Source organism: Chlorocebus sabaeus, chromosome 14, assembly GCF_047675955.1.
Source record: "Chlorocebus sabaeus isolate Y175 chromosome 14, mChlSab1.0.hap1, whole genome shotgun sequence".
Taxonomy (NCBI): domain Eukaryota; kingdom Metazoa; phylum Chordata; class Mammalia; order Primates; family Cercopithecidae; genus Chlorocebus; species Chlorocebus sabaeus.
Window position 1 is genome coordinate 53,836,027 of NC_132917.1, and position 15,137 is coordinate 53,851,163.

Below are 15,137 nucleotides of genomic sequence, written 5' to 3' on the forward strand. Positions count from 1 at the left end.
TGCATTCCAGCCTGGGCGACAGAGAGACTCCATCTTTTAAAAAAAAAAAAAAAAAAAAAATTAGCCGGGCATGGTGGCATGCACCTTTAATCCCAGCTACTCAGGAGGCTGAGGTGGGAGAACTGCTTGAACCCAGGAGGCGGAGATTACAGTGAGCCGAGATAGTGCTACTGCACTGCAGGCCGGACCACAGAGTGAGACTCCATCTCAAAAAAAAAAACAACAAAAAAACTTGTCATAAACTAAACCACAAAAAAAAAAAAAATTCACTTAATTTTAACACATAGAAATCATTCTGGCCAAACAATCTGATTATGATACAATGTAAACCAGAAAATATTAATGGGATTATAACCAAGAGAAACCAAATCCATTTGAAAACACACGAGTCAATATCAGACTTTAACGCATTCCTCCCCCAAGAGGCACTTCCTTTAAAGTCAGATTCAGGACAATAATGACTATTCTTACCATTATGATTCAGCATTATTCTGAATCTAGATCAAAAGAATAGGTAATAAAAATTAGTGTAATTATTTCAGGAAAGGTGGAACTAAAAGTATGGTGTCAATGCTATGATTATACCTAAAACATCTGAAACAACTTTTAAGAAAAACCACTTTTAGACTAAACTTTAAAATCTACCAAATATATATTTTTTTAAAAAAAGTCAGGAGCCTTCCTGTATAGCATCCAGATAAAAAGTAACAGAGTTCAAGGAAGATTGTTCCATTCAAATTACCAACAAAAAGATTAATTGAAAATTTCTCAAAGAGAAATATGCAGGAATTACACATTAAAACTTTACTAAAATGTAAAATATTTAAAGAAATGGTGAGAAATAAGGACCTTTTAAAACGCCACTTAAGAGCCGGGCATGATGGCTCACATCTGTAATCCTAGCACTTTGGGAGGCCAAGGCAGGTGGATTGCTTGAATCCAGGAGTTTGAAGCCAGCCTGGGCAACATAGCAAAACCATATCTCTACTAAAAATACAAAATTTATTTTGTATTTTTTATTTATTATTATTGTATTTTTTGTTTATTAATTATTTTGTATGTACAGGTGGTGCGCACCTGTAGTCCCAGGTATTTGGGAGCCTGAGGCAGGAGAATTGCTGGAACCCAAGAGGCAGAGGTTGCAGTGAGCAGAGACCATGCCACTGTACTACAACCTAGGTGACAGAGCGAGACTCCGTCTCAAAAAAAAGAGGGGGGGAAAAAAGCTGCTTAATCCCTGACAGCTAGAGCTAAATGACAAATATTTTACAGCAAGGAAAACTACCATGACCCATGACATTTCTAAACAACCCCCTGAATTAATTTCAGGCAGTAACTTCAACTCCTGCCCACACAAAATAAACACTTCATTATAGCTATATTCTTACCATTATGATTCCAGTCTTTTCCTTCTCTTCCCAAGGTTTCACCATATAGAAACATCAAAAACGAGAGGTAAAAGTAGCAGAGAAAACTAAGGGATCAGGAACAAATTACTGTGATTTTATTCTAAGACTAAGTCCTTCATCATTACATATAATGTTAAAAATGTAGATAAAGCTTCTCACTGCCAGAAATACTGAGTGAACAAGTAAGGGTTTTTTCATAAACTCACCTCCCCTATTTTCAATCAATTACCTCTATGTTCAAAAAGCATTTATAGAGCAAACAACACATACAAGACAATAATGACTCAAATAGTTCCTTTGGGCCAAGAACTCACAACCAAATAAGACAGATAGGAGACTCCAAGACTACCTGGAAAACAAAACATGTAAAAGTGAGATAAAATAAAGCATTAACAGAGTTTTTTGGATTTTTTTTTAGCCGAATTTTCATCATATATTAAGTGGTCATTGACTTTGAAAGTTTAGGAAGCTGTCAGCACTTAATATATACTCTGAAGAGGCAACCCGAGGTCAAAATAATCAGAACATCTGCAGAATTAAAAGTCACAGGAAGTCAGGCATGGGGGCTCACGCCAGTAATCCCAGCACTTTGGGAGGCTGAGACAGGAGAAACACTTGAACCTGGGAGGCGGAGGTTGCAGTGAGGCGAGATTGCTCCATTGCACTCCAGCCTGGGTGACACAGCAAGACTCAAAAAAAAGAGTGAGAAGAAATGTTAAGTGTAAACCAAATATGGAAGCAGTCTACCTCAAGGTTCCGAATGGGAATACTTAGAGTATGTGCTGCTTTTAACATTCCAATAGAGGTCTCAATGAATGCAAGGGTTTTCTGCTGCTGCTGTTGTTTGCTTACTGTTTTTATTACCATGCTCTCAGTTTGGTGTTCATACAGAACGAGATTTTGATCTAATTTTCTGCAAAGGTTAGACAGAAACATAGATTTGGATTTTTGTATTTAAAAAGGGGGGAAGAGGGGCTAGGTGCAGTGGCTTATGCCTGTAATCCCAGCACTTTGGGAGGGCAAGGCGGGAAGATTATTTGAGTCCAGGAGTTTGCGACCAGCCATGGCAACACAGTGAGACCCTGTCTCTACAAAAATAAAAATAAAATAATAAAAACCTAGCTGGGTGTACTGGTACATGCCCGTGGTCCCAGCTACTCCAGAGGCTAAGATGGGAAGATTGCTTGAGCCTGGGAGGTTGAGGTTGCAGTGAGCTGTGATGGCGCCATTGCACTCCAACCTGGGCAACAGAGCAAGACCCTGTCTCAAAATAAAGGAGGGAAGGGAGATGTTTGAAATGCTTGTTCCCCGGTGCTATAAAGAAACAGCACTTGAACGTAAATACAATTTCCTCAGCAAGGTCATTTTTATACTTTCTGCAGAAAGGGTACACTCGCCAGCAGTTCTGCCATGAGAGTACACCTAACAAAGGAGACAGGGTCATTTATAACCTGACGTGTCCACCCTACTGCTGTGTCCGGTTTCCATTGGTTGGAATGGGACCTCACACTCTGTATTTGCCCAGATTGGCTAGGAACTCCGAACTTTTTAAAAGAGGCAAAGGCAGAGAACAAAGGAAGGAGGAATGTGTAATGCTGAGAAAGGTAAAAACACCTTCAAATAAGGAAGAGGAACAGGCTATGACCTAATGCTTGCTTGGACCAGTATAAACACGCCAGGGCAAATATTTAGGCTAAACTGTGGGAGCTAAGAACATAAAGTACATTGATTTCTTTATTACGGCTAGCAGATACTTAAGAATGTTAGCACAGGTCTTTGAATAAATTTTGCTTCTAAGAGAAGTTACTGTTTATTCCGAGGAAAGTCTTTGAAGAGGAACTGCTTCTTTACTTTTTACAAGGGAGAAGGGGGTTCTCTAAAAATAAGTATCATTTACCAGAAAAAAGTTAATTCCCAGGTTCCATGATAAGAAAAACAGTTCTTAGAAGTTATATAGTTATATGCTTATTTACAAGCTTGCCAAAAAACCAGTAAAATTCTGCCTCCACTTCAATTAAGAACATGTATTTCAAATACAATTTTATTTTACAACACTTCAGAAAGAACACTTGGGAAAACCATTCTTAAGTGACATTCAGATCTCAGAAGAACATCAAACGGTACATTTCTTTTCTTCTAACTGCCTTTCTTAGTGCCTCAAAGTAAGGCATTAAAACACAGTGGTCAGAATGAGATTTTCTTTTCAAATGATACATTCAGAATTCCTATTTTCTTCAAATTTTTTGATGGCATTACCACCTGGCCTAGTCTGTCCTAAATGAATAAAAGTGTGCACTGAAAGAAGGCACACAGCTGGGCGCGGTGGCTCCCGCCTGCAATTCCAAGACTTTGGGAGGATGAGGCAGGCGGATCATGAGGTCTGGAGATTGAGACCATCGTGGCTAACATGGTGAAACCCCACCTCTACTAAAAATAGGAAAATTAGCCGGGCATAGTGGCTGCCCCTGTAGTCCCAGCTACACAGGAGGCTGAGACAGGAGAATCACTTGAACCTAGGAAGCAGAGGCTGCAGTGAGCCGAGATCACGCCACTGCACTCCATCCTGGGTGACAGAGCCAGACTCAGTCTCCAAAAAAAAAAAAAAAGGCACACATATCATATGCAGCGGCTCACGCATGTAATCTCAACACTTTCAGGAGGGAGGCCAAGGTGGCCAGCGTAAGCAACACAGTGAGACTTCATCTCTACAGAAATTTCAAAAATTAGCTTGGCGTGGTGGTATATGTCTGTAGTCCAAGCTAATCAGGAGCCTGAGGTGGGAGGATCGCTCGAGCCCAGGAGCTTAAGGTTAAAACAGGGAATTATGATTGCACTCCCTATGATTCCAGCCTGGGTAACAGACCAAGACTGTCTCTTCAAAAAAAACAAAAAACAAAAAAACAGACTAAAAGAAAGAGCATACTGGAACTTCCAGGGGTCTGAAAACTTGCACTGATACATCCCAAATGCCAAAACCAGTGCCCAGTCCACACAATGTACTCAAAAAATTGTATTCAAAGACTGATCTGCCTCTATTACATTGTGTTAACCCATGACTGTGCACTAACTTATAAGCCTCTGTGTCCTCATTTTTTAAATGAAGGTAACTTAAGAGAATACTTGTTACCCCAGGATTGAATCTAAGTCTTCAAAGATAAGAGGCAGAAATGAAAGATGTCATAATGTGAAAATGTTCATTAATTAGCTATTTTCTTGACCTCTGTCCATGAGATTTGATTATAGTAAACCTTAGACAAAAAAATCCAAATCAAATGGAAACTCAGTTGTAAAATCACCAATTTGGCAAAGAAACAGAACCTCATGAGACTGATCAAAGTGATAACAGATGTTAATATTTTTTAGGTTTATAATAGTATTGGTATTGCTTTTTTTAAAAAAATCCTTTTCCTTTAAAGATACATACTGGAAACATTTATGAATAAATAATATGCTTCAAAAACAATGGGGAAAGGGGATGATGAAAAGAACATAACTGGCCATGAGTTAATTAATTGAAGATGGGTGATGAGGTTCATTATATTATTGTCTTTTGTATATTTTTGATATTTTTTATAATAAAAAATATTTAATGAAAAAAGAGTTTAAATGTTGGAAAATTTCAAATCAGAAACACACATAGGCTCACTGGCCAACGATGTTCAGGAAGAAATAGCCAATTAACTAGTGAAAAGAAAACTGAAAAGCTGTTTTCAAGAAATTACTGAGAGATCTCTGGAAAATAGTAAGGGCCTCAAATAAAAGTTTATGTGTGACAGCATCATGAAAAATCAAATGTGTGCATGTGTAGGGACAGAGGGTATATGGAAACTATACTTTCCATTCAATTTTGCTGTGAACCTACAATTGCTCTCAGAAATAAAATTTATTATTTTTGAAAAAATCAAATATGAAATGTGTCTTATTGTGCTATTACATTATACAACTTTATCAAAAAAATTCATGTTCTCCAAAATCAGTTCCTTTTTTTTCCCCTTAGGGAAAATCAACTTTCTCACTACAAAGAAATTTGGGTTCCCATTTTGAATGATCACTTAATAACAAAGACAAACCTCTTCTATCACTCTAACTGGTTCTCACTGATGAGTCTGGTAATTTGTCAAGATTTCAAGATTCATTTACAAATAAAACCACTTGCATTTATTGTATACTTCAATTTCAATACTCAAATATTAGATACTCTTAGATGCCTCATACCAGACAATAAAGATTTAGCAGTTATCATTTCCTTTCTTTCCCAAGACGGGGATGATACGAATGTGGGTGCTCCTGTGGCCACTTACTACTTTCCACAAGAGAAGGTTGGTGTATTTGATAACTCATACCTTGACTACACTTAAGTTTCTGGTGGTTACATAATCTAATTAAATACATTATGTGGTTTCAACTGGGATAATCAATCTAGGAAGGCTACATAATATTTGTAATAATAATTAAACAACTGTACTTTCAATTCTAAAAGCTGCCACAGTTTTAATTAGCAATTAAAATGACTTCACAGTATAATACAGTCACTTAATCATAAAACAATACAGAACATGTCACTGTAGCAAACAAGGGATCTAAATTTGCTTCATCTTACACCAAACCCACATACTTTACTGAAATCAAAATTCTGTTTGAAACACACACACACACACACACACACACACACACACACACACACGAGAATCATGGATGGGATAAGCTGTAGGAAACAGTAACCTATTCCCTTATTCTCCATCCTTTTCCCTCCCTTTCCTCCACATCAGTTTAAAAAGAACAAAGAGCTAGAAAGGCCAAGTTATTATTTATTTATTTATTTATTTTTAAGACAAGAGTCTCCCTCTGTTGCCTAGGTTGGAGTGCAGTGGTGCGATCTCGGCTCAACATAGCCTCTGCCTCCCAGGTTCAAGCGATTCTTCTGCCTCAGTCTCCCGAGCAGCTGGGATTACAGGTGAGTGCCACCACACCCGGCAAAATTTTGTATTTTTAGTAGAGACAGGGTTTCACCATGTTGGCCAGGGGACTCCTGACCTCAAGTAATCCCAGTCTCCCAAAGTGCTGGGATTACAGGCGTGAGCCACGACACCCAATGCACCCAAGAGATATTTCAAACTGTGTTTTGGAGCCCTCAGGAGGTTTCAGAAGTTCTATTATCAAGAAGTAGTATTTCTTTTTTTTTTTTTTAATGAGTGGGGTTTTAATTTGCCTGAGGAATCCAATTTCATGTTTAAAATTTTGGGGTTTTTAAAATTTTTTTATTTTTATTTTTTGGTTTTTTTGAGTTAGAGTCTCACTCTTTCACCCAGGTTGGAGTTCAGTGGTGCAATCCCGGCTCACTGCAGCCTCCGCCTCCCGGGTTCAAGCAATTCTCCTGCCTCAGCCCCCTGAGTAGCTGGGATTACAGGCACCCGCCACCACACCCAGTTGTTTGGGGAGTTTTTTTGTATTTTCAGTAGAGACAGGGTTTCCCCATGTTGGTCAGGCTGGTCTCCGACTCCTGACCTTGTGATCCACCTGCGTCAGCCTCCCAAAGTGCTGGGATTACAGGCGTGAGCTACCGTGCCTGGGCAAAATTTGGTTTTTTAACACCGCACTACTGGTGCCACGTGGTGGCTCATGCCTGTATTCCCAGCACTTTGGGAGGCCGAGATGGGTGGATCATTTGGGGCCAGGAGTTTGAGACAGCCTGGGCAACATGGCGAAACCTCCTCTCTACTAAAATACAAACATTCGTCATGTGTGGTGGCACTCACCTGCAATGCCAGCTACTTGGAGGCAGAGACACGAGGATTGCCTGAACCTGGGAGGCACAGGTTGCAGTGAGCTGAGATTGTTCCACTGCACTCCAGCCTGGATGACAGAGTGAGACTCTGTCTCAAAAAAAAATAAAAATAAAAAATAAAACACTCCACTACTAAATTTAAAGTTTGAAAACCCACTAATAATCTAAATTCTCACCAGGATAATAATGCTAGACAGGGCATGGTGGCTCAAGCCTGTAATCCCAACACTTTCGGAAGCCGAGGCGGGCAGATCACTTGAGGTCAGGAGTTTGAGACTGGCCTGGCCAACATGGTGAAACCCTGTCTCTACAAAGAATACAAAAAATTAGCCAGGCATGGTGGCACATGCCTGTAATCCTAGCTACTCTGTCCTGGGCAACAGAGCAAGACTCTGTCTCAAAAAATAATAATAAAAAAATAAAAAAAGATAATAATGTTGGTGGCAAGGCCAGATACACCTCACGTACAGATAACCTGAGGTGTTCTAACTAGCACTCACTGCCTCTCATGAAAGGTCCAGAAAGGCAAGGGGGCAAAATCAAGTTTTTTGAGTTGTTTGTTGTTGTTTTTGAGACGGAGTCTCGCTCTTTCGCCCAAGCTGGAGTGGCACTCAGCTCACTGCAACCTCCACCTCCCAGATTCAAGCGATTCTCCTGCCTCAGTCTCCTGAGTAGCTGGGATTAAAGGCGCACGCCACCATGCCAGGCTAATTTTCTTAATTTTAGTAAAGATGGGGTTTCACCATGTTTGTCAGGCTGGTCTCGAACTCCTGACCTCATGATCCGTCTGCCTTGGCCTCCTGAAGTGCTGGGATTACAGGCGTAACAAAATCAAGTTTTAAGAATACTTTTCTTCAACTCCCTTCATTCTCTACATGGGCCATACAAGTTATCTACCAATATTTCACTTACAGTGTCCATGAGCTGTCTGCCATTGTCCAAAGACCATTAATTTGTTCCTACTTTCTCTAATTTGTTTCAAGTTCTCTGATTTGTTTCCTCCCTTATTAAAAATTTGCCTTGTGATACATTACATCACACAACCTCTCTTGACCAGTTCTAGTACATTAAACTGTCTATATCTCACTGGAAAAAGCCTATATCACATGGCAAAGTATTTGAAAATATAGAAATAACCTTTCTTCAGAGATGCTAAACAGACCTGCAAGTTTCGAAATGGATTGAAACTACTAAAAATGAAGAAAAAAGTCAAAAAGAAGGGTGGGCGCGGTGGCTCAGCCTGTAATCCTAGCACTTTGGGAGGCCGAGGCACGCAGATCACCTGGGCTCGAGACCAGTCTTGCCAACATGGTGAAACCCCGTCTCTACTAAAACTACAAAAATTAGCCAGGCATGGCAGCATACAACTACAATCCCAGCTACTCAGGAGGCTGAGGCAGGAGAATCGTTTGAACAGGGGAGGTGGAGGTGGAGGTTGCAGTGAGCAAGATACTGCCACGGCACTCCAGCCTGGGCGACAGAGTGAGACTGTCTCCAAAAAAAAAAAAAGTCAAAAAGAGGGACCAAATATAAAGCCTGAGAACCTTCCAAACCAGAACTTGGTCCCAAACACACCTCTGATGTCCAGATTAGGGGTGCACAGTTCTGATTGGCAAGATAGTCCCAGTAACTCTCAACTGCATTTACACTTTGGTCTTTAGGAATGTACCTGATCTATGCAACTGTTTCTAGTATTTTACAAATTATTCAAACAGTTCTTGTAGAAAGATACACACAACGACTGATGTGAAGCTTGACAGGATTAAAAAAATAAAACTGCAGAGTACCAGAGTAGAAATGCTTCTCAAGAATTTAGTCCAGGTCAGGTGCGGTGGCTCACACATGTAATCCCAGCACTTTGGGAGGCCGAGGCAGGCATATTGCTTGAGGTCAGGAGCTCAAGACCAGCCTGACCAACATGGTGAAAGCCTCTCTCTACTAAAAATACAAAGAAAGTAGCCAGGCATGGTGGCACTCGCCTATAATCCCACCTGCCTGGGAGGCTGAGGCAGGAGAATCACTTGAACCCGAAAGGCAGGGGATGCAGTAAGCCAAGATCCCGTCACTGCACTCCAGCCTGGGCAACAGCAAGACTCCACCTCAAAAAAAAAAAAATAATAATTATTATTATTATTTAGTCCAATCTCCTCATTTCACTCACAAGAATACTGAAACACATGATTAAGTAACTTTCCCACCGTCTCAGGGCTAGTGGGAGAAACTAGATTTTCTTTTTATTACCACTTTCTATTCTACGAAGTACTAAATATGATCACCACTCAGCTTTCGTCACACGTTTTGGCATTATTCAGATGTTCACTTATGCAACACAGAAGGCTTAAAAAACAAGCACAACTATAAACAGGTCACCTTAACATGACTTAGGAAAAAAACACACCCAAGATCACAACATGTCCCACTGCATTCAAAATGTCTCATAGTGCAATACCAAGAATCAGTTTCCAGCATTTAACCACTACACCAAAACAAAATTTTACCCGATAGCATTTCTTGTTGGTTATTTAGATATAAATGGTTATAGGTTCATGGGTATTAAGCCATCAGCAATCCAGCCCTAAACACCAAACATTAGCTCCACTGTTATTTTTAGCCCTTTCTAAGTAAAAACTTTTACCTAATAAGCCAAAATAACAAAACCCGGAGTGCTAATTTACCAAACTTGATAACAATAAATACTTCAGAAAACAATGTTTAAGTATGCCTTGGTAGATTCTAGGTTCATAAATCCAAACCAGATATGCCTTCGCACCATGGCATATGTATATACTGCATATCTAAAAAAAGCTGTTTGCGTCCCCAAAAATGGTAGGTATTCTCCCAGCAAGTCTAATCCAAGTGATTAAAATGGGGAATCACTGTAACAAAGTGACTATTTTTACTGTGCCTGAGTAACACAAAAACCTAGGAGTCTCACTTCAAAAAGCATTTGGATTGTAACCATTTATGAAGTATTCTTTTTTTGACTAAACGTGGTTCTCCCTGTTGCATTCCTGCTTCTGCCGCCCCTCACTCCCATTCTCCTAAGGATCGTTAAACACGAAACACTTCTTTATACTCTAGTCAGGAGGAGAGTTGTTAACCTTGACATTTTGTGATCACTCTCTGAAGAGGGCAAATTACATGTTTCAGTTTTGCTTCTTTTTAATTTTAGTTCCCACCCACCCCTCAAGTGGAAATGAGAAATTTGTCAGAGGCTCCTTAATAATTGGCAGACGAGAATCATCCAGTGAAGAAATATGGACAAAACTATTACAAAACCCTGAGTCATCACTCAGTTCAATCAGTAGATTTGGGTAAACACTGAATGAGTGACTTATGTCTTGTGTGTTCACCCATCCATACCCACATGCGTGAACATACCATGTTACTAGATTTTATGTACAGTTAACCAAACAAGATACAGCAAAATTATTTCTTAAAAAGCTCTTCGGACACAGTAAAGATGCCCACCCAGCAGGTAAATGTAACCTTTCCTCCCCCACTGTATTTTTATTCTTTGTTTTTTGTTTTTTTTCTAATTTCAGTGACACTATAGTTTGAAGCTAGTTTACAAACAGAACTCCTGAAACTGATTCAGGTAATCTATGTTAATCTGAGTAACTCAAAATATTAACACACGCCTGATACGAGTATCGCCCTGGACATCCTGACAGTGCTCTTCCCTACTTTCCTCAGTATCTTAAAGGCCTCTCCAAAAGAAATGTCACAACAGGAACAACACACAATCCTTAGGATCTTAAACAACATTGTCCACATTAACGTCTAAGACGTTAAGCTCAAGAATGAAGTCTGACTTTAAACCAACCTTTTCGATCAACTCCGCCAGGTCTGAACGGGCCCCAAAAAAGCAGAACCCGTAAGTTTCCCGATGGTCTCCTTTCCATTCAGAAAGTTACTAGACGCCAACGGAGATGTGAAGAGGCGGGGATCGTAGGGGAAGGAAGAACCGGAGGAAGCAGGGAGAGAAGTCACAGAACTCCCCCAAAGGCAAATCCTCTCTGCCCCGCCTCTCCTATGCGCAAAGATCCACGGAGGACCCTTGGGAAAGGCTCACCTCTCTCCCTCGGGGCCGGGGCCCTTGGGCTCCCCAGGTCCCCCCAGGTGGGAAGACAACAACCCGAACACTTCGGGAGAAACAGATGGAGAGGACGTGCAGGGCTGGTGAGGACCCGGGAATCCCGGTAAGAAAGTGTCAGGGAGGACGGCTTGAGTGCTTCACAGGCTCTGTCACGACCCTGGGACCACCGCTCGGGGACAGCTCCAGCGAGGACAGAGCTAAGGGTCCAGTCCTCTGGACAAAGAGCACCCATCCCCAACACCTCTCACTAAGCCTCTCCCCCCGGCCCGGCCTGCAGGCCCGGGCACACTTACGTGGAGAGTTTCCTGGTCCAGAAGAGGCCCCCGGGCCACAGCTCTTGGAGCTGCACCGCCCGGCCCAGGTTGCATTTGATCTGGGCCAGCTGCAAGTCGGACTCGGCGTCTAGCCGCTCGGCGTAGGGCAGCAGCTTGTTGTAGACGATCTCCTTCTGCGGGACGAAGCCCCGCGGGCCCGGCTCGGGACGCCCGCCCGGCTCCGGGGGCTCTCCGACTCTCGCCCGTTCGGCCAGCTCCATGAGCCCAGGGACACCCCCCCTACCCCCTCCCACCCTAACCCTCCCCGACCCCCACCCCTCTCCGGGCTCCGCCTCCTCCGCGTCTTCGTCGCCCTGCGGCCGCCGGCGGCCCGTCGCCCTCTGACCGATCGTTAGGCCCCCTTCCCTGGCCGGCGTGCTGCTGGGCCCCGCGCGGTTCCCGGTTCGTTGGCGGCGGCAGCGGCCGCTCTGCCCGCCCCGCACCGGCTTGGCTGGTGACGCTGCAGCCGCCGGGCTCAGAGGTTCCGGACCGGTCTCAAGTCACTTCCGGGGCGGGGCGGGGCGGAGCGACGGCGTCGGGGGAGGCGGTGGTGGCGGCAGCTGGAGCCCAGCGGGCCGCGCCTTCCTCGCCGTGGGCCCGGCTCGGAGCCCCCACCCCGGGCCTCACCGGCCCAGCGCGAGGCTGCCTCACCGGAAACACGAGGCCGAATTCCAAGCTATTGTCCTGCTTCGCTGGGGGTCGCGCACTCCAGGCGGCGCCCACCGGAGCCCCAGTCGCGGCGACAGGTTCGCCAGGTCGGCCTGGTCCCCCTAGCCGAGCAGCCCCGGCTTTTAGGTTACAGGGATTTATGGAAAAGCCTACGTACCCACTTGCTCCTTATAGATTTATTTACTCCTTCCCGCTTGTTCCTTATAGATTTAATTATTCTGTCCCCTTTAAGTCCCCATCTTTCTGGTATTCTGGCCGCCATCATTCCAAGGAAGAAAATCGTTAACTCACTGAATAAATGCTAATTGAACAACTGTTTTGTGTGTAAGGCACTCCGTTTAGGCTATTGAGATGGAAAGTTTACCCTGGTTTCCGCCCTCCCAAGGACTTAGTCTAGCAGAGATAAAGACGTGAATTACAAGATAATGCTCTTAATTGCTAGATAAGTACAGGAAGCCTTAGAAACTCTACAGAGAAGTTCAAACTAGGGGGTTGAGAGGGTGTCAGTTTCCTAGAAGTGATACTTAAATTAAGCTGTAAGGGTTGAGTGCAAAGTTGATTAGAAAAAGGAGGGAGGAGAACACGTATTTCAGCTGAGAGAACAGCTCTTGAGGCTGCAAGCATGTATTCTAAAAATTCAAATTTCAAAATAGCGTAAGAGAGGGGACGGAGAAATGAGACTGGGAAGGAAATCCTAAGGAATTCAGAGCTTTATCCTAGAGACAAACTTCCAAAAGATTTTAAGCATAGCAGTGGGATGATATAATTTACATTTTTAAAGAATCACTCTGGCGGCCGGGCGCGGTGGCTCACGCCTGTAATCCCAGCACTTTTGGCAGGCCGAGGCGGGCGGATCACCAGGTCAGGAGTTCGAGACCAGCCTGGCCAACATGGTGAAACCCCGTCTCTACTAAAAATACAAAAAAATTAGCCGGGCATGGTGGCGGACGCCTGTAATGCCAGCTTCTCGGGAGGCTGAGACAGGAGAATCGCTTGAAACCGGAAGGCGGTGGTTGCAGTGAGCCGAGATCGCGCCGCGGCACTCCACCCTGGGCAAAAAGAGCGCAATTCCGTCTCAAAAAAAAAAAAAAAAAAAAATCACTCTGGCTGTCTGGCTTCGTGTGGAAAATTGGTTGCAACTGACAAGATTGGGAACTGGGGGACCCCTTAAGGTGTGACATAATTATGGCCTGGATATCAGTTGAAATTGAGAGCTACTGCAGCAGAATGGCTTGGGCTTAGTAGTTGACTGAAAGTGGAAAATTAAAAAGGAAAGAGACAAGATGACGCTGGGTAGATAGGTGAAGTCGTTCAATGAGATAAAGAACAACAGAAACCGCTTGGGAGGCAGAATGCCTATGGGATGGGTATGTTGACATATGTATCAGGAGGGGGATCTAAACTGAGATACGGATTAGCGATGACAGGAGGGAAGGAAATATACAGTATGAAAAAATAGGGCCCTTGACAAATCTCTAAGGAACCCCACATTTAAGGACAGACAGAGAAAAGGAAGATAGGCCACAAAGAGTATTCACAAAAAGCGGTAAGAGAGAGGAAGAGTTCTAGGAAACTAGGCATTACTAAAACCAGAGTGTCTCATATGGAGAAGTGAACAATCCTACCTTAGGCAGCTAACAGGTCAAATGAAGTGAAACCTGAAAAGGGTTTATTGGATAGTTTATTGATAAAGCACATAAGAACAGTTTCATTGGAGTGTAGAATGGAAATCTGATTTTGGTGACAAAGGACAAATGTGAAGTGAATAAATAGAGGCAGCAAATATGGACAATCTTTTAAAAATGGGGTAGGGAAAGCAAGAAAGAGATGAGGTACTTGGAATACAAAGAGGGATTTTTGAATGTGGGATATATATATGTGTGTGTGTGTGTGTGTGTGTGTGTGTGTGTGTGTGTGTGTGTATTTTTTTTCTTTTTCTTTTTCTTTCTTTTTTTTTTTTTTTTTTTTTTGAGTCTCACTCTGTTGCCCAGGTTGGAGTGCAATGGATCCATCTCGGCTCACTGCAATCTCCGCCTCCCGGGTTCAAGTGATTCTTCTGCCTCAGCCTCCCAAGTAGCTGGGACCACAGGTGTGTGCCACCGCATCAGGCTAATTTTTTTTTTCTTTTTCAGTATTTTTGGGAGAGACAGGCTTTCACCATATTGGTCAGGCTGGTCTGGAACTCCTGACCTCGTGATCTGCCCGCCTTGGCCTCCCAAAGTGTTGAAATTACAGGTGTGAGCCACTGAGCCCAGCCATATTTAGGTATATTTATATATGGATGAAAAGGAGCCAATGGAGAGAGAAGTTAAAGATACGTAGATAAGGACGACAAAGAGTGGGAGAGAATATGGAGTCATTGACCTTTAGAAGTGAATCAAACTGCTTCTGTTGTCAGAGGAGGAAAGCAGGGAAGGAAGGATAGGTGCAGATGCAGGAATGTTTGGTACTGGAAGTTGAAGAAGTTCTTTCTATAGTTTCTATTTTTTCCTATGAAACAAGAATGAGAATTATGGGGAAGTGGTAGGTAGATTTGAGGAAATTGAAGAAGGCCTCGAGTAGTTTCAAAATTCAGAGAACTGATTTTAAAAGTTAGAATTGTTTGTCAGGTAAGGCTGGAAGCTTGAATTTACTATTATCTATCTGTCTGCACAATTTAGTGATTTTTTCCTCCAATACTATTTAGCGGCCAAGATTGTGTGACATACAGTATATACTAGTGACATACTAGAATGACAAAAGATCAAGAGAATGTTTTTTGTGTTGCTAGTAGTGATGGTAGTGGTGTTAGCTACCATTCATTGAGCATTTCTTTCTGCCAGTGCTTTACCTACATTATCTCCCTGAATTCTCTAGAGATA

The 15,137-nt window shown here is 42.8% G+C and overlaps 1 protein-coding gene across 2 annotated transcripts in view; it reads right to left on the minus strand.

Annotated features, from left to right (window-relative positions):
* The window catches only part of PSME4 (proteasome activator subunit 4), a 106,237-nt gene extending 94,147 nt beyond the window's left edge, over positions 1-12,090 (minus strand). Inside the window, exon 1 of one of the 2 annotated variants that reach the window (XM_073022981.1) lies at positions 11,587-12,090. In XM_073022981.1, the coding sequence (XP_072879082.1) occupies positions 11,587-11,828 (242 nt within the window). In that variant the 5' untranslated portion in view covers positions 11,829-12,090. The remainder of the gene's footprint in view (positions 1-11,586) is intronic. The other variant, XM_073022980.1, reaches the window with a different exon arrangement.
* Between the last annotated feature and the right edge of the window lie 3,047 nt (positions 12,091-15,137).